The following is a 24,179-nucleotide window of genomic DNA, read 5'->3' on the forward strand; positions in this document are numbered from 1 at the left end:
GAGGACGAGGATGCCGGTGGCGAAGCCCAGGCGCAGGTTCTCCATGGAGGCGAGTGGGGGCTGAGTGTCCAGCAGCAGCCCCCGCCCCGGCAGCCCCAGCACGAAGGTGCCCGCTGCCTCGGAGCTGCGGCGGAGGCCCCAGGGGGACACCATGCTGCTCACTGCAAAGATGGGGGCGTGAGCTGCACACGCCACCTCCATGGCCATGGAGTGCGGCGTGGCTTGGCGAGCAGCTGAGGAGGCACTGCTGCCTTCTTCCTCCTCCTCCTCCCCACGCGGGGTCCCCAAGGCTGGCATCACCCCGGGACCACCCAGAGCGAGCTCAGGCACCAGCGTCACCATCCTGCAGAAGGGGCAGCTGACGAAGGCGACAGCGGTGGCATGGCACACCAGCTTGCGCAGGCAGCTCAGGCAGAGGGAATGGCGGCAGGACAGCTGCTGGGGTGCTCGGCCCCCCCCAGCACCCCGATACGCCTCGTAGCAGATCCCGCACTCGCCGCCGGTCTCTGGCCCCACCGCCATGGCGCTCCGGGGGAGCGCAGCCCGGCTGCCACAGCTTTTGAAGCCGGGAGGCGGGTGATGGCCATGCCCTGGGAGGTGGGGGGGGGGTGAGGGCAGCCACCCCCTGCTGAACTTCAGTCCAGCCCTGGGGCACTTGGTGGGCACTGGACCGGCACACTCTGCTGCCCTCAGAAAGCTGCTGCTCCCGCCCGCCAATAAAACTACTTTTTTTTCCCCATTTCCCTTTACAACTCAATTATGTGCTTATTATTTCCCAAAGACAACGCATGGGTTTTTTAATTATTATTTTGGTTTAGGATGAGCTCACCAGTGGAGGACACCAGTACCCCATCTCCTCCCCCCCTCCAGTGCCTCCAGTCACGCTCAGCTTCATTCCGCACCAAACCTGGGACCTATTTGTCACCCAGCACAGGGGACAGCCCTGGCCACCCACCAGCACAGCATCTCGGGGTTTGGGTCCCGGTTGTGCTGAGCAAAGAGCAGCTGCAACCGCTACAGCCCCTGCACGGCTTGAGGTTGGACGTGGGCAAAGGGCAGGGGTGCCTTCCCCCCCACCCATTGGGTTTGTATCCCCGCCCACCCCCAATCACTGCGACCGCCTGAACGCAGCCTGGGGTGACACAAGGCACGGCTTGGTGGGGAGCGGGCGCATCCCCAGGCGACGTGCCAGCTGTTGCAGCACGGCGTACATGGCTGAGCGTGGGGCTGCGGGGGCCGAGGGGCCGCCTGGCACTGCCGACGCTCCGGGAAAAGCTGGCACTTATTTACGGGCAGGCAGCGGACCTTGCCCTGAGCTCCTGTCACTCATTACATCCTGCAACATGGCCCCGGGGCATCGCTGCTGCTGAGCAGGTCCTGGGGCGGCTGGCAGACCCAGGGCGTCCCTCCTCCCTGCCCAGCTGGACCCGCCGGGCTCCCAGCGTGGTCCCTAGGGGAGCGGGGTGTGGGAGAGGCTCCCATGGGACCTGCCACCTCTGGGCTGCTTTGCCACACTTCATCCCCTGGCAGGGCAGCAGCTGGCTCCTTCCTCCTCCCTGACCCCAGGGAAGGCCGAGCCCCTCCACTGCCCGCACCCTGCCTGGGCAAGAGGGAGCAGGGAGGGGTGCAGGTACGTGAGCCCCCCGAGAGCCTCCCTGTCCCCATTCAGGCACCCCTGCCAGGGGTCCCCTCACTGTACCCCAATCGCCAGCTGCTACCGCGTGTCCCCCTTGCCAGGTCCCCACCCAAACACCCAGCAATCTCTGGCTGGGACCTGCCAACACAACCACCGAGGGCGCAACTGGGTCTGTCCCCAAAGGGCTCACCAGGGCCCCGCGCCCCAGCCCCGCGCTGCGGCACGTCCCCCAGGGTTTCTGCACACCACCCAGCCAGCCACCTGCGCACACACCCTGCGGGGATGCTTGGCACGGCCACAGCACATGCAAAGTGGGCTCAGCAGACGGTCCAAGGCCTGCCCCAGCCCAGAGGTCCCCAGGGCTGCTCTGCAGCAAGCAACGCCCTCGGAGAAGGCCAAGATCCTCATACTGCTGCTGGTTTGACAAGGGAGGAGGTGACACTGGGACAGCCGGGCACGTGGCAGCTCTGCCACTGCTCTGCAGCCCCCCGGCTTTCAAGTGTCCTCCCCTTTCCAGAAGGAAAAAGGCAGCAAACAACCACTGGCAGAAACCAGCTGCTTTTTAATAGCTTTTCCTGGGTGAAGGGCTGTGGTAGGGCCTGGTTTATCTCTGCATTTTACAGTTCAAGGTCAAGAGACGAAAGACTGACTGGGATACTTATTAATGCCAATAGAGAACTAACCGCATGCCGATGCACCGAGGCCATGCAGAGCTGCGCCGGGCCCAGCCCCAGCCCACCCGCTCGCTGCTGGACTTGTGCTGGCTGTCGGACGGCAGCAATGCTTTCTGCTCCCAATGTGTGTTTTGTGGCTGAGAGATCCCACTGGGCTCCTCTGGCCACAGCAGGTCCCTCGAGTCCTGGACTGGGGCCATTGCAGACTCTCCCCTATAGCAGGACAACAAATTAGGGGTCGGGGAGCTCCTCACTCCGCCCTGGCACCGGCTGCCTGTGGCTGCAGCCCACCAGTGCCCCAGACACGCTCCCCAGAGCTTTGGCATGACATGGGTGCAAGGCACTGCCAGCACCCCAGAGCATCACACCCCCTGGCCGCGTCCTTCCATGGGAGATTCACCCACCCCTGGGCAACAGCGCTCGATGCAGAGCACGGCAGTGCCCCAGCCACAGCGGTGGAGCTGCAAGGTCACAGTGGCTTTGGAGATGGCACCGGGTCCCTGCTGAGCAAGGGGCATGTCTGAAGGCAAATAGATTAGCCAGAGAGGAGGGACACCCAGTTCCGTCACCCAGTGCTCCCAGGCAAGAGGACACTGGGTGGGAGGGCAGGCAGGAGGGGACACAGATGAAGCGGAAACCCAAGGCAGAGGCTGAGAAGCCATCAGGGAATGTGGAGGGTGCTGAGACTCCTAGGTGCAGCCAGCAGCCAGCCTGTGCATGGGGAGGCCAGTGCTGGTCATGCTGTGCAAGTATCTGTTTAACACTGACATGGAGTAGAAGAGGGATGCTGCCCCAGGAAGGGGTGACCGAGGTGGTGCCGCGCAGCCTCGCCTTCCTCCACCCTGCCTAGCCACTGTGGAAGATGCGGATGCGCTGTGTGATATCCTTGCGGCACAGGGGGCAAGTGTGCAGCCGCTCGCAGCAGCTCTGGCAGCAGCAGACATGGCCACAGGGCAGGAAAACCATCTGGGTCTGGGAGAAGAGAGAAGAGAGGACACAGAGTGTTGCTGTCCTGGAACACTCATCCCAGCACCGCCGTACTCCAGCACAGGAGGCAATGGGGCTGGAGGAGACAGGGATCACCCAGGGGTGTCACGGCATGGGAGGCAGAGCCCTGCATCCTGATCCCCATCGCTGGACACAGCCCAGTGCTGTGCACGCACACGGGGCTCGGGCTGTGCGGAGCACAAGCGCAACGGGCCTGAGGGAAGGGCACAGGCCAGGGCTGGGCCGAGCAGCGCTGCAAACACTTCCCGCGGCTGCTGTGCGGACAGACCAGCACAGGAGCTCGGCAAGCTCTTTCCCAAGCCTGCAAGGAGCCCTGCCCTGCCTCCCTCCCTGCTGCAATGCCTAAGCCTCAGGAGCTCGAGGCATGAGCATCCAGGCGCTGGCCAGGGCCAGGCTGGGGTTACAGACGTGGGGGGATGTGCTGGATGCTGCCCTCACCCCACGCCCTGCTCCAGCATCACGTGTGTGCCAGGGTCTCACCTCCCGCTCCATGCAGACAATGCACTCTGACTTCTTCTCGTCCCACTGCAGCAGCGGAGCCGTTGGGACCACAGGGCTCGGAGGCTCCTCTAAGGGAGCACTGGGTTCTGGGGCTACAGGGACCTCAGCGTCCACTGTCCTCAGCAGCTCTGCAACCACAAGCAGCAGGTCTGAGCACCAGGAGAGCTGCCCACCTCCCACCCACCCAGCACACATGGGGTTGGCTGCAAGCAGATGGGAACTCAGGGCTCCAAAAAGTTGTTGGGACGAGTGTGACAGTGCACCCCGAGCTCTGCCACCGGTCCCTGACTTTCCCACTCGCACACCAGCCTTGCGTGGCTCTGCTCCCCAAAGAGAGGCATCTGGCCCCACAGATCTCCCCGTTCAAGGCTCAGGTACCTGCTGCAAGCATCAAAGACCAGGTGGAAAAGAACTGGTGGTACCTGGGATCGTCTTGGCCACAGCCAGTATCTCCTGAGCTCGCTTGAGGATGGCACGCTGCAGGCCTGCCTCCATCACACCGATCTGCAGTGCAAGAGGAGGGCCATTAGTTCTCGGAGGGGAAAGGAGATGCATGTCCCCAAGAAGACACTGCAAACTCTTGGGCCTCACTTGGCAAGCCATGCCAAGGGACGCACCTCTGTCGGGCAACAGATAAGGGAATTCCCCAGGTGCCATTTTTACTACAAAGAGCATCTGAGGGATGTCGAAAGAGGGAACCAGGCTACAGCTCACCCTTCAAGTGCTCTGGGAGAGCTCTTGCATACTCTGACACGGCACAGAGCGGCACCAGCACCTCTCCCTGCTGGGAGGTGACACACCAGGAACGCCAACACTCCCTCCTGCCAGACCGTGGGCATAGCCATGTGCACGGCTGGGCTCAGAGCAAGGGCTCAGCGCAGTCAGTCTCGTCCTGCACCGTGTATCTGCTGTCTCGTACCTTTTCCAGGTCACTGGCAGTCATGGTGCTGAGCACTTGCAAGGATATTCGGTGGTGTGCAAAGACTGGCACGTACTGTTCAGCAGACAGCTCGATTAAAAGGTTCACCAGCTGCCTCTCCAAGCCCTCCTCCTGCAAAACACAAGGCAAGCTCCCAGACTTCACTCGAGAGAAAGCACGGGGACAGGCAGCAGGAAGGCTGGCATCGCGGGCTCATTCCTGCCCTCTGCCCTGCACAAACCACTGTATCCCTGAAGACACCAAAGCTCAGAAGCCCAACAGCCAGAGGAGCTTTGGCCCTCAGCATTTACGAGTACAACTCAGAATGCTGTATCTTGGGAAGAATGAAACATAACCATTCTGGCAGCTGATGTCTGCAACAGCACCTGCTTTACAAACTCAGGCTGATATGCATCATGGGCAGAGCTCAGAGCCATCCCTTTGTGGCCACCCCCGTGGATATTTTAACAGCATGAAGTCCCTGGCTCAATATGTTAGGGCAGTAACAGGCAGGAGTTGCTGCATTCAGATTTGCTGGGAAATTTGGGGAGCCCAGCAGAGCTGTTCATGTGTTCAGCTGGAACAAAAAGCCCTGCCTGGAAGGTGCTCAGAGCCCTCTGCTCCTGGCAAGCAGTCGGATGGCAGGATGGCCGCTCCTGCGGGCAGACAGCTGAGATGTTGGCTCCTTACAGACCTGGGCAGCCCCATAACCTCCAATATACAGGAATGCTCAGAGCACAATGGCTAAATGCAGGGCAGCCCAGGGTCTCCCCCGGCTTGTCAGCCTGGGTGAGGGGTCTGTGCCCTGCTCCCTGCCTTAGCTGAACCTGGGGGTCCAGGCAAGGCTGCCTTCACTCCCCGCCCCGTGGTCTGCAAAGCGGAGCACGGCTACAGTGAAAGCATTAACTGCAGCAGCAACCTGGAGTTTCAGGGAGAGGGGCTTCTGGTTCAGCAGGCGCTGGTACTGGATCAGCCAGTAGTTCTCCTGTTTGGTTTCGCTCTTTGCCTCCATTTCCAGCTGAAAAACAAATCAATTCATTCAACAGCCCAAGATCACGTTGCAAGCAGTATTCAGGGCAGCCTGAGTGCAGGAGGGGAAACCAACACCCTGGGCAGGGCAGGGCCAGTTCAGAGCACTGCGATGGGCTCAGCTATGGTAAGATGGGAATTTCTGGCCGCCTGCAGGCGGGTCCTACTTTGACACCCCACAGCCAGTCTAGGGTCATGCATCCCCTCCACTCACTTTGCCCCAGACACTGGAGCCTGGTTTCCTGAAGCTCAGGAGAGTCTGGAGGCCTTCAGGATTACAAGATCACACCCAGGGCCCTTAGAGGATCGTGCTCATTCCCCCCTACAGCCCCCTTTCCTGACAGGGGAGATTGATGATGATGATGGTGCCTCATGCTGCACCACAGAGTGGTGCTAACTTTGCCCCCGAGAGCTTACATTAGCACTTTCTGAAGTTAAATTAGGCTCTGGCTCTGGACACAACCCCTCAGAGCTCTTCTCTTCTCCCCGTTATTCCTGTGCTGACCCATAGGCTCTCTCCCTGCAGCCAGCCCATGCGCTTCCTCATCTACAGCACCTAATTAGGGGCCTTCGTTACCAGTATTTGTTGCAGTTCTTCTTCCCTTTGCTTCTTTTCTTTGAGCAGCTGCTGCAGCAGGTAGCCGAGTGCTTGGCGCTGCTCTGTGATCACCCCCTGCAACAGAAGGACTCTGGCATCCACATCTCCTACCACGTAGCTGCAAGCAATCACTCTGCCCCGACTGCCAGCAAAGCACTTACCATACCCAAAACAGTCACAGTAAACGTGGAAGCTCTGTGCTCCACGGGCTCTCGGCCTGGCTGAGCAGACAGCCTGAATCCTCTCCTAGCAGCTGGCATGGCAAACTCAAGCTGCACCCATTTCATTTGGTCCTGCACTGACCATTATCTGAGGGTGCCAACCCCCAGCACACGCCGGGCACCCCCAGACCACACCAGCCTGCAGCAGCTCTTCATCACTCCAGGAGAAGGTCAGTCAATGGCATTATAAGTGTTCATGGTCCTGCCCCTTAACTGAGAAAGACCACCTGAAACCAGGTCTAGAAGCCTGCAGGTATGCAGGACAGGTAGAACAACCACCTCCCCACGCCTCTGGGAAGCGTGCTTTCATTGGGGTCTCACACCAAGCATCGCCGGGTACCATGGCTAGGTACATCATCACTGCGGCCACACCGCTGGGAAATGAGGGGTCAGTTGTCTCAGGAACGTCAGACCATGTGGCATCTCTGCACGGTTCAGTCCCAGGTAGCTCCTACCTGCTGGCAGGATCATTAACTGAGCAGAGGCCAGAAGTTATCAGCCACAAGGACTTCAGATGGCCATGGACAAAGGGACAAGATATTGTTCAGGGCTGACCTCCTAAAGAACTGTGGGAAAACCTTCATTGATTCGCTTCTGGACCCTACAAAGAGACACGGTCATCTGTTTAAGCAGGAGACAGGAACGCCAGCCTCTCACAGGCAAAACCCCAGAGCTGATCAGAGGTGCTTTGCCCTGATGGAGGCAGGAAAGCTCTTCTGCACCAGGACCTCCTCAGAGGTCAGAAGGACAACTAATGACACATGGGAGCTGCTCCAGACCAGAAACCCAGGCAGCTTCAGCTAACCTTGAGATGAGCTCTCCTGCCCACTCACAATGCAGACACCCTCCTAGGATCACTCTCTTCCAAACTGACCTTGCAAGAGACCTGTGCAAACACCTCCCTTTCTCAGGGTGCTTTTGGTTCTTCCCGCTTTACAATGATTTATCAAGCTCATTACTAAAGCACCTGTATATTGGGGGAGGAAGCAACTATCTGCTGCATGGGAGGTATCAAGCACGACTGCAGAAAAGCTTCTGCCAAAGCACATTGTGGGCGCCACCTGCGCACTGGGGGTTCCATCACAGCAGGGAACCGTGGGGCTGTAGCCTGCCAAATGGACAGAGAGTATCCAGAGAGACAAAGCTCTTTGTGCCTTGATCCCTAGTGTCCAGTGCTGAAGTTGCAAATGTAGTGTGCTGCCTGCTGGGCTGCAGGTGGGTACTGGGGCAGAGTCTCGTTTCCTGCACTCCTCTGGACTCCTGTGGTCACCTAACAGGAATCACCCAAGTCCTGTGTCACTTGAACTGCATCTGCCTGGGGTTCCTCAGTCTTCCCTGCATGAACTTTGGGTGGTTGCCCACCATCAGCCCTCCAACACTGCAGCATTATACAGAGGAGCTGCATGAGTTAAGGTAGCATAACTCAAATCTTACACTTCAAGGTGTCCAGCACAGGGCTCAGAGGCAATCCTGCCTTAGCACTTACCAATCTGCTGGGTGCTCTACTCTCAGAAAGTATATGGTGTTTACTACTGATTTTGGGCTCACTAAACAGGTGACCTAACCTGGCAAATAGCACACACAAGAAAACAACTGATGCAAAGGCGTAATAACAAAACTTAAAGCCAAGCTGCTTAAGCCAAACTTGATATTCCTCAGTGTGTGACTGCTGATGAAGTCAACCCACCAAATGGTGGGATGGTGGGGCAGAGTAGCCTGGGAGACAAGGCTTAGAAGTGGAGGGGGAGAAGTGACAGCCACCACTGGCAGGTATTTAAAAACAAAACACAACACAACAATGTAAGAAGCCATGCAATGCACAGCAGGCAGGTGTTTCTGGGACAGCCAGCAACTGGATCGCAAAATCCTTCCCCACCCAGCAAACCTGGAACTGCCTATTGCTATCAGGGCCAGCTGGTTTGTCTCTCCCCTGAAAACGCAGCGAGATGCTTAGGAGTAACAGTGATGTTCCCACATTACCACGACAAAGAGGGGTTTGTGGTGTCCTGTGGGTAAGTACCCTTATGACTAAGCATAAAACCATCTGGAAACTGCAAGGAGCAAAAGAAGCAAGTGGAGCTTTTGCGATCCCAGAGCAGAGAGAGGGTGGTGGGGCAGTCCCAGAGCCCTACATACCTGCAGCGTCTCTGTGTCCAGTTCTTGCCTCTTTAACTCCAGCTGTGTCAACTGCAATAACTCTGTTTCTATTAATTTAATCTAAACAGAAGATGAAACATTTTTTACTGACATTTGAAATGACTTTAATTTATGCTCTTTTAAAATGAGGTCTAACTGCTGCCCTGGGAGGGACGGCACTGCAGAGCCACCCAGAAGTTTGGGGAACCTGCTAATGCCCTTCCGTGATGCATGCTCTTAGGGTCACTCTTCATCTTTTGCCTGAGGAGCTGCGTCCCACGCTCTCTGTCTCTCTACTCTAAACACCTTCTGTTCAAATCTAGAAGCACACTGCAATGAGCTCATTCAGCCAAACCTGGCGCAGCCACTTCGGAAGGCAGCAACTGCCTGTCAAAGTCCCCCTAGCACCACCACTTGAATGGCAGATTAACTGGGGGAGGGTCCTGGTTTCTAGATGCTCCAGCAAATCCCATAGTGATACATGTTCGTTCAGGTGGGGCAACTGAGACACAGAGAGGTGAAGTGAGTTGCCCAAGATCCCACAGCAAAGCCAAGATGAGAGCCCAGCTCACCTATCTGCCAGGCCATCTACCATCCCCAGGCCATGTTGCTTAACGTCTGCCACCGACCATGAAATTCCTGCCAACACCTGCAGCAGGTGGTACCCATGGCTCCTGCCTGTTCTCGGCCTGTGCAGGATGCTGGTGGGGTGGGCTGGATTTCAACAGTAAAATGACTAGCTACAGTATCAATGAACAAATTCCCTTTGTTTACAGAGCAAGTGCAAGCAAGCTGCAGGGCTCTTATTGATGAACTCAAGGAATGGAGATCCACATCTCCTGGATTGTGCATGCACAATCCATAGGCTTCTAGCAGAGACTGGTCACTGAGTGACTCAATAGATCAAAGCTCTTAAGCTTATCCACCAAGTCCTGACCTGAGACTTTTCTGCTAGTGTCAGATCAGAAGAGGGAAGATTCTGGAGCACTGTGTCAGAAACCAGCTACCCATCTTCGTGCATCAACCACCACCACTTGCCCATCTTTGTGCATCAACCACTGTTTTCTCCACCAGTTCTTGCTCTTCCCCCCCAGACTATCGCATTGCACCTTCTGCAGAATGGAGCTCAGAAAGGCAGGCTGAGAATGGGAAACAAAAGGTGAACGTATGGCTCAAGGTGCCATTCCGATGTGCTAGATGGAGTTGCAGTGGACTTGTGGGAACAGCAGCCCTGATAAGTACACAACCTGAAGGAAACTGTAGCTGCAATTGCAGATCACCCCCACAGAGTCAATGCACGTCTGTCCTCTAGTGACCACTCACCAGCACTTCATCCACATTAGTGCTGAGATGATCGAAGCAATAGCAATTCCACTCCTTCCACAAATCTAAAACCTGCATTGACACTCCCTCCTGTGGAGCTGGGAGACCGTACTTTCACCAGCACCACCAACACTTTGTTACAGAGCTTTTAGCAATACAAGAGCTCTTCATTTACTCCAGTCCCCACTCTATGCTCACAGCGTTTCGATCTTCCTTAGAATTGTCTCATCGAATGGCGGTATGAGCTGAGTAGCTGGTGGCTCTTTCCTCTGTTGCTGACTCACCTGGTTCCTGATCTGCCTGTGCATAAGATCCTTCTTCACTTGTAGAGCTTCAAAGGCAGCTTTCTGCATCTCAATCTAAGGGACAGGCAAAATCCTGCTTAGTGAGGTTGCTGATGCAGCTGCAGATGAGCTAAGAAACCCTGCTACCCTGCAGCGACTCACGTACAAGCACCTGAACAGTGTTTATTCTGGGGAACAGTGCACTGGTTACACCATGACTTGGATCCCACAGGCCCAAAAGATAAAAACCACTTTGCAGACAGTCACAGAAGTTATATTCATGTTCCTCAAACACACATTTTCAGCAGCACGGAGCACCCAGGCTGTGCAATAGGGCATGGCTGCCCAGCACTCCTGAAAGATGAGCTGCAGAGGTCTCAGGTTCAAAACAAGGTATTTTAAAAGAGTAGAGGCTTTGAAAATGCTTCCTGTAGGCAGCTTGCCCCAGGTCACTCAGCAAACCTGCCAAAAAGACAGGACTTCTGTCTCAAAATCCTCTCTATTAATCATCAGACCAGTTTTGCATCCCACGGTCTGTGCTGCCATCTTTTCTGAAAATTTGCTGTCTCGTTAAAAAATGAATACATTTTTCTTTCAACCACATGTCAGTTTTTTAGAATACCAGAGATTCTCAAAATTTAGTGTGTCAATATTAAATTAGTGTTAAACACTAATTTAACACTAAAACCCAGTGTTAAACAACTTTTGCATGCAGCCCAGCCGAGCCGCTGTTGCTCCTGTGCTCCTGTGATCCACTCACGCTCCTGAATGCAGCTGCTTTCCCTTGGTCCCCCCCCCACAAGTGGTTTTCTCCCTTGCCTACCTGCTGCAAGATCTGACTAACAGCTTTGTTCTGATCCAGCTGTTGCCAAGCCAGGATTTGCTGGAACTTCTGATCAGTCTCAGCGAGGCTGCAAGAAGATGGATATGCCACAGAGTTACTGCTGGGTGTGAGACTCTTGATGCAAACAAGAGGAAAAGCAGGCAACAGGGAATCCAGGAATGGAGACATTTGTCACTGAACATGGGTGAAAGCACTGCACAGCTGAAGGCGGACGGATTTAAAACCTTCTTCCCTACAACCAAACCAAACCTGCACTTCAGACCAAGCCAGAGCAGAAGCACCACTGCCTGCCTGTGCACAGCTTGAAGTCCAAACCGGGGCTGCTGCTGCCCAGCAAGCTGCTCAGGTTGTGAATTTGCACGGGGGTATTCTGCACTAGAAAGGGCATGCTGATGAAGGAACCCAGAAGACGGAGCTATATATTGCCTGCACTTGAAGGCAGGACCGTGTGTGCCCACTGCCCTCCATTGGGCAGGTCACAGACACACAAGGCTGTTTTCTGTTCAGTGCCAAACGCTGCCAGATTAAAATTTCTCACCTTCTTGTAAATAGAGCGAGCCAGAATGCTCTCTGTACCTACAGCAACACAACAAGTCCTATGTATATACAAACAGTATCCTTGAGACAACCCTGGGAGGTGAGGAGAGGAGTTCTGTACTAGAGTTTGACACTGAATTGGCTAACTAAACAGGAAGAAGACCAGCCTAATTTCACCCTCCATATTTAACAGAATGTATAAACTGCATTGTCAGCTGCTCTTTCACAGCTGTCCCGCTGCATTCCAGTGGCTGCAGAAGTTCCCAGGTGAATATATGGGAAGTACACCAGGGACTGCTGGAAAGAAAGGGACTTTACAACAGTACCATCAGGCCCACACTTCGCCCACTGTACCTGGAACAGGCCTGGTTGACAAGGTCTTGTCGACGAGACTCGTAGGTCATTTGGATGATCTTGTTCTTGTAGCTCTCAGCCAGCATTTGTTGCATGGCAGCTAGGAGACAGAAGTGCTGTCAGTCTGTGTCAGGAGTGGGTGTCTACAACAGGTGCTCAACTACCACTGCTGCCACAACCACTTGCAATTAACAGTTCCTTCTCTCCCATTTCCAACCTGTCCTTGCTTTTTCCATTTTGTTTATTTCAGAGCTGGCTCATTCAGCTGCAAGAAGCGTAGCTATTTATTGGGAAATTAGCTGAGCAAACTCCACTCCGCCTGGGCTTGCATCTCTTCAGTGCTGCCCACCGACCCTCAGATGGGCTGCAGCTCTACCTGTCCCACTGTGAGTAACCTGTCCTCGGGGTGACAACACACGCACCATTTCCCTTGCAACCCCAGCAGATCTGGTCATGGTCATCATGAGCAGAAAAGGCTCTCTAGCACCATTCTTCTTTACCATACACCTCCTGCCTCATGAACCTGATCAGTTAACATCTGTTTGGCACCTCTGAAATACGAAGCACTTTTTGTGCTTATATCCAATCTCACAAACTCCTTGTGTGACACGCTGTAGCTACACAGGGAGCACAGCTTGCACCTCAAGGAGAACCAGCAGCGAGCTGAAGGTGGAAGCAGTGGATCAGCTATGGTACATGGGCAATACTGTCCCCTCCAGCTCTGCCCCACTGCACCAAGCAACACAGCAAGATTGTGTGTGTTACAGAGCACCTCCCACGTGGTTGTCACCTATTCAGTGCATCTCCAGAATTGTCTGGACTTACAGGCCACTTCCCTTCTGCGTAGATGCTCTGTCTCCTCCTGAGTTATTGCCATCAGCTGTTCCATCCTTATTCTGCCGAACCAACAAGAACAATTCAGCCACTCCTTCAAACAAGCACTATCTCCCTTCCCCTCCACCCACCCAGCTCAGAGCCTAAAGGCTGGGCAGATTCACCCTGCCACCTGCTCAGGAAAGCCATGTGCTTATCGGAGACACAGAAGTCTCAGTGATTTCTTGGTAAGAAACCTCTAAGTCTATGGGAGACAACATAAATTTTGCTCAAAACCATGGGGACAATTGCTTTTTAGACTGGAAAGCTGATCTTTCTGAGAAACATAACATCTGTGCAACATGAATACACTCTCACCAAACACGCTAGTCCCTTTTTTGGCTTTCCTTTCTCTTCAGGCTTGACAAGCACTTTAAAGCTGACCCAAGTGAGCAGTGCCACTGAACGTAGCAGCCTGGCCTCCGTTCCCACCTCCCCTGACCTGTCCCAGCACAAACACACACAATGCCACTTAACAGATAAGGAATTAGCGTGGCTGGAAAACTATCTGATGTAAAAGGGATTATTTTCAGCCAGGTCAGTGTCCCATCCAGTTTACTGTGCCACAGTGCAAGCAGTTGGCTTAAGGGAGGGGGCAGCACGTAGGCAGGAGAGAGTTCAGGATAACCACTTTTCGTGGCAAAGCTAGCTCAGAGTGTTGGCTGAATGGCAGCATTGCTTTCAACGTATTCCTCCCAAGCTGTACACACTACTGGATCATCTCCATAAATGCCTTGCTTTCCAACAGATGTAGGATTCCTGTTGGTCCTTGATAGTGGAATACAGGGTTTTGCTCCCAAACTCCTTAGATAGCACCATTCAGAGATGAAAAAGAGGTAAAATCACCATCCCATTGGGTTTGTCAGACTGGGTAAGACCAGGCACGTCTAGCCCATGTCTTGCCTCCAACAGTGACCAGAACCAGCTGCAGGTATGAGATGAATCTCCCCTGACTTAAGGTGGATTCAGATTGGATGCTCTGAAAGGAAGGTCTCAGCCCACTTTCCAGCTTTTTGCTCCTTTTTTAGAAGAGCTTATTTCAAGGAGACTCACCTCTCATTCTCCAAGGATTTCAGAATGTCTGAACTTTGGTTTTGCCTAAAAAAAGATAAAACAGGAGGTTTTCATCAAGCTGAGCAGGACATCCTACTCCCCCAGAGGGCAGAAAACAACTTTGCTTCTCAGGCACAGAAGAGCAGCTTTAAGCAGCCTGGCAACCTTGTGTCAGCATCAGCCCAGCAGGAGATCCAGCAGATCTGGGCAGTGGTACCTTCAAATACTTCAAATATGCACCATCCATGAGGAATTCAAATTTTTTCCACAGCACTGCAAAACTCCAATAGCATACATATGTGTGAAACACAGTTTTTTAAGGTGTCAAATTCCACTTCCTTTAAATGGGACTTTGGCAGTTCAACAGCTAAGGCACCACCTACAGACATCGATCCTGACCAGTTCCATAACACTCAGAAAGGGCAAAATGAACCACTCAGATGGGACAAAATAACACAAGCCCCAGAGGGACAGAGATCACTGCAAGACACCCTGGGACCCTACCTCTGGTTGTCCTCTAGCAGCTTCTGGATACGGCTGGCAATGCCTTCCTCCGCTTGCTTCAACTGCTGCAACAGCTTCAGGCGCTCCTCCTCCAAATAGCGCTGGTGCTTTGTCAGACCCTCTTCCAGCCTCATCTGGTCCTAGGCAAAGCAAGAACCAAAGAAGAACGTGGTCAGTTTAGGAAAGGCAGTGTCTTGTACGGGGCCTGCCCAGAGGAGACCTACTTCTCTCACTGTCTGCAGTATCTCATCCTTCTGACTGTTGATCTGCTGCACAAGCAGAGCATGTTCTCTTTGCCCCATGTTCAGGCGCCGCTCAAATTCCAGCTTCTCCTGCAGTTTTTTTTCCTGAAAGGAGCAAGAAGAAAGATGAATGCCAGAAATCGGTAGAATGCTGGCTCTGCTCCTTCCCAAGCAAGAACAAATTCTGGCAAAAATGTAAAACAAGGCACAGTAATCCCCTCAACTACAAGAAAGCAACCTAACGGCAAACAGGAGGCTTGGCTAGGGGATGGAAATATTCTCTCCTTAGAAACCCAAAATCTGTGAAGTAGAAGCTGCTGCTCTCTTTATGACAGTCTCCAAACCAATTTCAAAGTCACAAAGCTGAAGTCCATGGGCATCAACCCATACAACTGAAACGGCCAAGACAAACGCCCAAAGGGAAGCCCAAAATTAAGGATGTTTACAATTCCAGATGGCAAGGGGACTCCCTTGTCTGAAGACAACAGAGTGAAGGCAGCAGCCAGCTACGAGCAGCTCTAGCTAAGGGGAGAGGTGAACCACATGACAGAAGCTTCTGATTATTTCAAAGTGAGCCTTGCACAGAGGAAGAGACAAAGACCAGTGAAATAAAAAGAAGAGCAAACTAAAAATGCAGCCAGGTGAGGGGAATGGAGGACAGAAACAAGGAACGCTAGGAAAGAGCAGGAACGGTGGCACTATGAGCCAAAGGACCAAGGTAGGAGTCACAGAGAGGCTGGAGTTCAGGGCAGGGACGTACGGAGCAGTCCGTGCATGGACTGCTCACACACGTCTGCCCATCTCACATGAAAAACAAGCTTTCAGCACAGAGAGGCAGTAAGAAAGCCACCTGGTGTGAAAGCCCCCAGACTCAACTCTGCAAATACAGACTGATTTAAAATGGAACTGCTCACTCATGAGAGAGACTGCAGCTCATCGGCTGTGTGCCAGACAAGCCAGGCACAGATTGCCCCACGCTCCCACTTGCCTTCTGCAGTGAGGAGCGAGCAGCTCTGCCAGGGCTTTCTGCAAGAACTCAGTTCTCAAAACACTCTGTTTAGGGTGAGAAACCAGATAAAGGGAGGGAAAACAAGAAAAAAAGTGGATCTATTCCACAGACAAAGCATTTTCAGGGGTTCATCCTTACCTTCCTCTTTTCATAATCCAAGAATTTGTTCTGAAAAATAAGCAACATCAGCAGACATTTACTCCCAGGAGCAATTTTTTGTAGGTATTAATTAGCTCACATTGTATCCTCCCCCAACTGAGTAAAGACATCAACCAAAGGCCCAAGAAGATTAACATAGCCACAAAGTCCAGTCATACATGCACCTCCAGGGTCAAAGAAATTTACTCTGTACTTGCTAAACAGCATAGAAATTAGCACAGCTTATCCCAGTTACACAGAAATTTACTCTGTACTTGCTAAACAGCACAGGAATTAGCACGGCTTATCACAATTACATGCCTAGCCTCACCTTTCCCAGGTAGGGCTGGACATGCTGAGCACTTGGCTGGGAATCACAAGGTTCTGCAGTTTGCTGTACCCCCAGAAAAATGCATGTGTTACCATGCTACCACACCATGTCACATTGTCACCCCTGTCCCCTGACTGCTTCATTGCTTTCAAAGACGGAGGCAGTTCTTTACGATGTGTGCTCCAGGAGTCAGCAGTGGTGACACCATCCCCAAGTGTCAGGGAGATGAGCCACCCACACCCACAGTGCTATGCCTGCTCCTGGGCACAGGTGGTCTCTTGATCCTGAAGGACACATCTCATGGGGGAAAAGGTGATGAGGGATATGAGAGGGAAGAGAGCTGTGAGATCTATTGATGGAGTTGAGAGACAAATCCAAAACCCTCTCACACAACTTCACAAGCAGCCAAGCCTCACCTGCCACTTGCTCTCCTCCTCCAAGTACTTATGCACTGCCCTGTCCACCCTATCCACTGACGTTCCTCCTCCATCACTCTCCAGGACGGGGAGCACATACTGCGAGGGAGGGTAGTATGCAATTCCACACTCTGGAAGGTATCAGACACAAAACAAGAATATTTGGTGCTTCAAGACCTTCTTGGCAGCATGGACGAGGGCTGGCTGGCGTGTGAGACTGCTTCCAACTGTGCTCCCTCTCCCCACACACAGTCAAGTGCCCAAAAGAGTTCCTTCAGCTCAGGCAGGTGTAATGACAAGAAGCTCTGAGAGGAGACAGTGCCACCCCACCAGGAAGACGATCAAAGCTAACCTGCTCAGCCAGAAACACTTCCTTCGCACAGGTACAGGCACGTTGACTTCTGCAGGGCTGCAAATGTTACTGCCCATATTAAAATACGTTCCGCCCATCCTTTTAGTTCAGGGATTAGCACACAATGTCTGGCAAGGCACTTCCCCTGCAGAAAACCTCTTCCAAACCTTCATGTCTATATTAAACTCAGTGTTTACAACCTCACAGTACGTTATCTTTGTCCTCTGAGTTTTCCATCTGGTTTCACCTTTCTGTTAACAAACCATCTATCTGTAGCCCCCAAGTCCTTTCTCATAGAAAATGAGGGTAGAAGGGACCGCGAGTTACTACTGATCCTATCTCCTTGTGCCAAGGCAGCTACACCTGGACAATGCCTAATCCTCCCACTTGAGAAAATACAAGTAAAGAAATAAAATCACAGGGAGTTGCAATGACTTCTTATGGTCACTGAGGCAGTTCTGACTCAGCTATTCTGCTGTTTTAACAAAACCATTTTAAATTTCAGTGTGACAGTAAGAAGCAAGTCTCAGGGAAGGACTCCTGTTTTGCTCTCTGCCAGCAAAGACACTCACTGACCAGCCTGCCACATGTGCAGAGCATCAGAAACCATCCCAAGCAGAGCCAACCCAATCTTTGTCCTTCATTCATGCAATCTTTGAACTTGCCACAGCAGCTAATGAGAGCACAGCAGTCCCGCAAATTCTCACCAGCACCCCAGACTCTGCTCGCTTACCTTTGCAGAGGAACTGCTGAATGGACTCTGTACCTGCACTGCAAATATCAGGCGATGGGTAGGTCATGGAAGAAGCATCCAACGTCAGCATCTCCAAACGAGAACACACAGAGCTGCAGGTTATTCTGGTGGCCCAGCCAGACTCCAACTGCAGTTAGCCTTGCCACTCCCCAAAATTTCACTTATGGAGTGATAATTTCATGTTACCCTAAATTCTGACATAAATACGAGTTTGTATTGAATTTCTGCTGGGTGTTTGACACCTTTCAGAGGTGACTCCACTGTCTCTTATTTGGGAGCTCCTGAGCTGGTACTTCGGTGGAACACCTCCCTCATGCAGACATGTCTACTTTGTGTTTCAGCATAAGAGGGCACAGCACTTCTCAATTACAGAAATTTTCTACTAATTTCTGTATGCTGGAGCCCTGAAGCATGATGCATGGAAGGGATGCTGATACAAAGGACATGGAGAAAAGAGAGGTAGCAGTAAGAACAACTGGAAGGACCACTTGCTATTTTTTCCTACTGTGGCCACCAGAAGGACCTAATGTTGCCTCCTGTAGAGAAGGACTTAGGAAGGCCCAGAAAGGAACCACTTTATCAAGATCAGGGGAGCAAGCTGCACAGATCCCTCATGTCAGAGACTGCCCACAAGAGAAGTGAAGCTGATGTTGTGTGTTCAAGACAGGAGAGGATTTATTCGCATCCTCCATGCTGGTGTCTGAGTCAGCCCTGTCGCCTGACATTTGCACAGTTTAGTACATGCAGGTTTGGCAGCCAGAAGGTAACACATCTGTAAAAATCTTGATGCTTGTCCCATTTTGAATGTGCCTCCAGGGAGTCAGCAACCTACGGAGTCTGAAAACGAGTCAGAGACCTGTCATGGCAACGGAGGCAAAAACCTCATCGGAAATATCCCATCTGCTCATTTAGAATCAGCCTTGGTGGAAAGCAGCTGAGTCAACCTGAGCCCACAGATTCGTGCTCTCAGAGAGATAGCCCTGGCAGAAAATACCTGGGGGTTCACTCCCTGGGGATTACTTTTGCCATGATTAAGCCATGGCAGAAAGTAATCAGAAAAGATCAAAGCCGGAAGGGTATGCAAAAGCTATTTTGGACACCATGAACCATGTATAGCCTTGTTACAGTCCCCCATCCTGAGTCCTGCCCAAGCCCAAAAAATCCCCTTTTTAAGGCTAAATTTCTTATCGTATTGAGCAGGGGAAGGGAAGCAGCCCGCAACAGCATAAAGAGCCTGCGAAAGGGAGAGACAGACACGGTTGGCTGGGCACATACCTCCAGCGTGCGGACATGAGCCAGCACCCGCGGCAGCTCTTGCAGCATGTTCTCACTGATATCCAGAGTGCGCAAACTCCGCAAGCCGCTCACAGTAGCAGGCAGCTCCTTCAGCCTGTTACCTAGAGAGAGAGAAAAGTCATTTAGTATCATATAACTTTTGCAAAGCAGGACCCAACAAATTCGTCTGCTGGAACACCAAACCATAATCATACTCATTTCCTATACTCTGCTGCAGGGACGGGGCTATCATGGGTCACCCGAGGACTCCAAAGGCTGCCATTGCCCACCAAGGCAAACGGGCATCAAGATCTACTTGCACACAGCCCAAGTGCACTGGTCCAGCAGTGGTTCCTCATGCCAAAACAACCTCTTCAGCTGAGCTCACTGCTGCAGGCTGGATCTGTGGTCTTTATCAGGAGAATATTCGTAACATGGAGTCATCTTCCCTTTGGTGCCACTACCAGAGATAGGAGAAAGGAGACAGAGGGTGGGACTGCACATCTAGGGGTCAGAGGCCAGGTGCTGCAGGCAGACACGGCAATGAACTGAGCTGCACTTCCAAGTTCCTCACCCTCCATTTCCTTCCCTGTTTCAGTAACAGCTCCCTGCAACAAGGTCTCCTTTTTCTCCCAAATGTATGGCACCGTGTATCTGGAAAATGCCCAGGAGACTTGAAAAGAGGTACAGTTGTGACCTTTGTGTTAGGGCTGTGCAAACCTTGTGGGGCTACACAGGCTTACAGGACTGAGCTCCAGGCAGACTTAGCTGCAATTCAGCAAGCTCTGCTTGCTTTACTAAACTGCTTCTGCCAAAGACCTACTTTTTTTCTTACACTTCAGTTGGCATAGACAGATTTCTCTATGTTGGTCTAAATCATTACCCAGGGTGGGACAAACCCTGGCCTGGGACTCCTCTTACAAGACACACACAGTGCTCCCAGCTCAAGGCAGGTCTTTTGCTCCCGGAGGAAAACAAGCGCCTTCAGCCCTCTCGGCACTCCTCAACGCAGGAATGAGGCAGGTGGGGCTCTGAAATGCTGGTCATGCGCAGGCACACAAGTAAGCTTTCAGCCGTGGAGATTGGGCACAATCAATGCAACCTCCTCTCCTTTGAAAAAAGGCAATGGGCTGAATGAAAACATCATATGGACCAAGTTTGACCCATTTTCTGTTTAGATGATTTCCCCTGCCTTGCCAACTATTTGAATTCAAATCTTTCTCATGTTCTTCCTTAGCATTCATAGTGTAAACCATTTGGTGCTTGCCTTGGTTGAAAGGAATAATTACTAACGCAGCTCAACACGACCCAGATAATAAATGGTGCTTTGCCCGGAGCACCGACAAGAAACATGTGCCATACCTTTCACATTGAGCATCTGGAGCTGGGCAAGGTCTCCTATAGATTGCGGAAGACATTTTAAAAGATTCCTTTCAAGGTTTAGGACCTAAGGTATTAACAGAAAAGATATTCAAGACTCCGGTCTTCTACACATCCATGCTGTTGGGACTACTTTCAGACCCAGAAGGACAACTTGATATTGGTTTTAGACAATACTTTCTGGGTTTAAAAAAAAAATGTTTTCCAGAAGCACTGGATACAGGGTACATCTAGCTACCACATGCAGTCAGAAACCCTTTGCAACCAACAGCAGCAGTAGGTGCTAAACCCAGATGCAGGAACTGGGAAGAAGGGTATCCTCCTGCTCAGGGCAGCTCTCCCCCAACCCCAGCTCCCACAGGGACACAGAGGGCACCCTCAGTGTGCACTACAACAGGCTGCATTGCGTTCTCAACACAATCACACCAGGGAGAATGGCAAAACCTGAATATTTTGGAAAATCATGGGACCGGAAGCTCGAGCTCTGCTTGCTCATAGCACCCGCTTGGCAGTGTGAGCCATTTGGACTGACAGCCCTTGCACTAAGCTGAGACTACATAATTCGGCATGCCTGCTCTTCTCCTGTTCTTCTTCCACTCTCCCTCTCCAACAAGCCAGTTCAACAGTGACAGTCAAGTCAATGAGATAGATCTGACAATATGAGTACCATCATTTAAGTTGTGACTAATTACAAAACAAATAGCAGTAACTCCATATTCTCGCTGTCCTGTAACATGCCCTTTTTACAGACACTTGGGATGCAGCTGCAGATCTTTTACCTGAAGAGATGTCAGCTGTCCAATATTGTCAGGAAGCGATGCCAGCTGGTTGTCATGCAGGTCTAGAACCTGGAAGAGTAGATGATTTCACCAAACAAGGTTGGGAAAAGAAGACACGGTGCAAGAATGAAAGGTCATGAATTATCTAGCAATGAAAATTACTTCCCTTCCAATGATGCTTTGAAAAGGAGCTTAAGTTTTCAAGGAGACATAGGTACTTAATTCTTGTAGGTCTTTTGAAAATTTAAGCCTCTATGCATCGATAAACAAATGAAAGACTAGGAAAAGGAGTGACACTGAGGGAGCTGCTCCACAAAACTGTATGAGCCAACTGGATAAATCATCTCCATGGAGCCAGCCTGGCAGAACACATTTTCTGCAGGATCAGTGAGTCGAACTGCTCCAACACCAGCGCTGGCACAGGGAGAGGGCAGGACTACACCTGGAGACCTTCCTCCACAGGGAGAGGTGAGCTGCCAGAGTGACTCTGCCTCTTGTGGAACCACAGCACGAGGGTGGTGGAGCTGAAAGCCCTCAGTGTTTATATGACAGGTACGGCAATACAGCCCCATCACACACGGTCACCCATCACCAGTTTTGTTCACATTCACATGACCCACCAATGCAGAAGAGATGGATCTACCCCAAAAAACACTCAGCCCGACTGACCACCACCATGAGAGGCTGCTGGGGGGGGACATGCAAGGATTATGAAGAGGATAAATGAATCCTGGGACTCATTGTGATTTTATACAAACTGCTCAGTGATCGATGTCTGCCTGGGACATAAACCGAGGGAAGGCAGGGGCAGGTTTCATCTTGTTACCAGTTGTTGGGGAAGACAGTCAGACAGAAGGGATTTGTTTGGGTTAGTGCATTTTAATGCAGCTAGAATGCAAGGAAAGTAAGCTGCAGATTAACTGTTAAGAATCACAGTTACCTTCACAGTTATGAGACTCAGGAGGCTGCAGGACTTTGGAACTAAAGATGTCAGATTATTTGTATGAATAATCAGCACCTGAGGAGGAAAAATCCCATTGAAGCATGAACACAAGAGACGCTGCTGCCTAGAACAAGCACATTTGTTGAGATTTAGTTGTGGGGGCTGTACGAGAGCTTAATTTCTGATCCAGTATCCTATAAAATATTAAAATAATAAATGGATTTTCACAGAAGATCAAGCATTTAATATGAGATCTAAACAAGAGCCTAGTTTCTTACATGAGAAATATCATTAGCTAGGCCAAGACAGAAACAATCACCTCATCTTTCATGCCAGACGTTAGCTCTAGATCACACAGACAGGATTAGTCCTACCCAAATTGCTCTCTATGTAGTATTGTATGAGTGGCCAAATTCATTATAAGCAAACTTCTTCTGAAGCAACATATAAACAACCACATACAGTCATTTCAAACACAAAAATAATACTCAAGCATAATAATAGAACTATCTAATAATTTCTGATTGCAACATTACCTTTTTTTGCAAGACTTTACAAGTTGCAAAGGCCCCATAAGGAACCTAGAAACAATTAAAAAATAGTCATGTCAGACTTCTCAAGATACTATCTTTGTAAGCACTTCTACAGTATCCACCTGTAGTGTGAATAATTAACTGTAATGAAAACACAAGTGATACTTAAAACTACTGGCCCCTGGTTTTCACGCAGGACGCCAGTACTTCCCAGTCAGCTTCCATTTAAACAGCTTGCAATGGCCGTCCACGATACAAGTGTCAGGCACAGCACGGAACAACCTGAGGTTTAGGCAGAAGTCCGAGTCTTGCCTGATTTAATATTCAATGTGCAGATGACTCAAGGGTTCAAGCATATTTTCAGTTAGTCATCACACAAATGTATTCTACAGTTTTGCAACCTCGGCAAATGCTGCAGTGGGCTAAGTGAGAAAGGTGAGCAACAGGCAGGTCCGAGTGACCTCATATGTTCTAGACACTGCAGGAGAAGGGCGGTCAGAAAAGGGATGTTCCAGCAAATTCAGCCCACGCCAGCCAGCTCTGAGCACCATGACCTTTTCTGCAGCACGGAACTGGCATCAGCCAAACTGCTGTCCAGAGTTAATTTTAAGACCAAACTGATGGCCCACTTTATTTATTGAAACTACAAAGGCTAAAAAGAAGACAAGCAAGACAGAGTTTTATGGTACCAATCCAAAAGGAGCCACTGGGGATCCAAGACCAGCTGCAGCTATCAATGGAGCTGGCTCAGTGTGCATCCTGTCTGCCACCCTTTCACCCAGACCAGCTCGCGGACTGTCCCACACAGCTCACAGACCTACACACAAGATGCCGTTGGCTTCTGGTCTTGGAACAAAACATCCCAAAAGCTCAGCAAAGCCATTTCACACTGCACAGCAGACAGCCATCCTCTCCAGGATGGTCCCAAATCTCTCCCCAAAGAGCAGTGCAGTATCTATTAGCTTGTTTGGCTCAGGCATCCTGTGACAAAAGGTTACACAGGTACCAACGTGTTTTAGAAACACATGGCAATGAATAAAAACTGAAAGTGAAATAGGAATGGGCTTCTGCTTAACAGGATTGCCTGGCTGCCAGAATGAAAAGCTGTCTTTCCTCTGAAAGCCTGGCAATCTGTCACTAACTGCTCACACTCCAGCAGACAGCTTGTCTCTAATTTAGTTGGCTGCCATAAAATAAGCCAAGCTGGAAGTGAGACTTCCATCCTTAACCAGCAGCCTGGAACCAGGGATTTTCACTTACACAGAAAAATAAGTGCAGGTGGCAGACTTTGTAGCTCTAAGATTAGAAACCATCAGCCTTTGGCAAACAAATTCCCTTATGACTTGCAAAACTAGGCCATGAGGTCCCAAACTGGGGACCTACCAAGGTACTGGTGGAAGGTATGAGGCACTCTGCCCTTCCCATCTTGTCAAATGAAAAAGGATTCCCAGGACAGAAAAGTTGTGGAAGCACCAGGTAGGACAGGCAATCTCCCACAAAAAGAAGCAGAAGCAGCCCTCACCTGAACGCCAG

At 51.4% G+C, this 24,179-nt stretch overlaps 1 protein-coding gene across 3 annotated transcripts in view; it reads right to left on the reverse strand.

Moving 5' to 3' along the window:
• Positions 1-2,178: 2,178 nt before the first annotated feature.
• Positions 2,179-24,179, reverse strand: part of LRSAM1 (leucine rich repeat and sterile alpha motif containing 1) — a 28,255-nt gene continuing 6,254 nt past the window's right edge. For 2 of the 3 annotated variants that reach the window (XM_075112415.1, XM_075112414.1), the window contains exons 4-25: positions 22,650-22,694; positions 22,111-22,188; positions 21,171-21,239; positions 20,374-20,458; positions 19,012-19,133; positions 17,716-17,806; positions 16,631-16,761; positions 15,884-15,913; positions 14,719-14,841; positions 14,495-14,634; positions 13,991-14,035; positions 12,890-12,960; positions 12,065-12,164; positions 11,153-11,240; positions 10,330-10,404; positions 8,723-8,803; positions 6,345-6,440; positions 5,658-5,756; positions 4,739-4,870; positions 4,242-4,323; positions 3,799-3,947; positions 2,179-3,282 (exon numbers count right to left, since the gene is read on the reverse strand). In XM_075112415.1, coding sequence (XP_074968516.1) covers positions 3,157-3,282; positions 3,799-3,947; positions 4,242-4,323; positions 4,739-4,870; positions 5,658-5,756; positions 6,345-6,440; positions 8,723-8,803; positions 10,330-10,404; positions 11,153-11,240; positions 12,065-12,164; positions 12,890-12,960; positions 13,991-14,035; positions 14,495-14,634; positions 14,719-14,841; positions 15,884-15,913; positions 16,631-16,761; positions 17,716-17,806; positions 19,012-19,133; positions 20,374-20,458; positions 21,171-21,239; positions 22,111-22,188; positions 22,650-22,694 — 2,058 coding nt within the window. In that variant the 3' untranslated portion in view covers positions 2,179-3,156. Of the gene's footprint in view, positions 3,283-3,798; positions 3,948-4,241; positions 4,324-4,738; positions 4,871-5,657; positions 5,757-6,344; positions 6,441-8,722; positions 8,804-10,329; positions 10,405-11,152; positions 11,241-12,064; positions 12,165-12,889; positions 12,961-13,990; positions 14,036-14,494; positions 14,635-14,718; positions 14,842-15,883; positions 15,914-16,630; positions 16,762-17,715; positions 17,807-19,011; positions 19,134-20,373; positions 20,459-21,170; positions 21,240-22,110; positions 22,191-22,649; positions 22,695-24,179 lie in introns of all 3 variants that reach the window. The other variant, XM_075112416.1, reaches the window with a different exon arrangement.

The sequence above is a fragment of the Phalacrocorax aristotelis genome, chromosome 17, assembly GCF_949628215.1.
Source record: "Phalacrocorax aristotelis chromosome 17, bGulAri2.1, whole genome shotgun sequence".
Classification (NCBI taxonomy): Eukaryota; Metazoa; Chordata; class Aves; order Suliformes; family Phalacrocoracidae; genus Phalacrocorax; species Phalacrocorax aristotelis.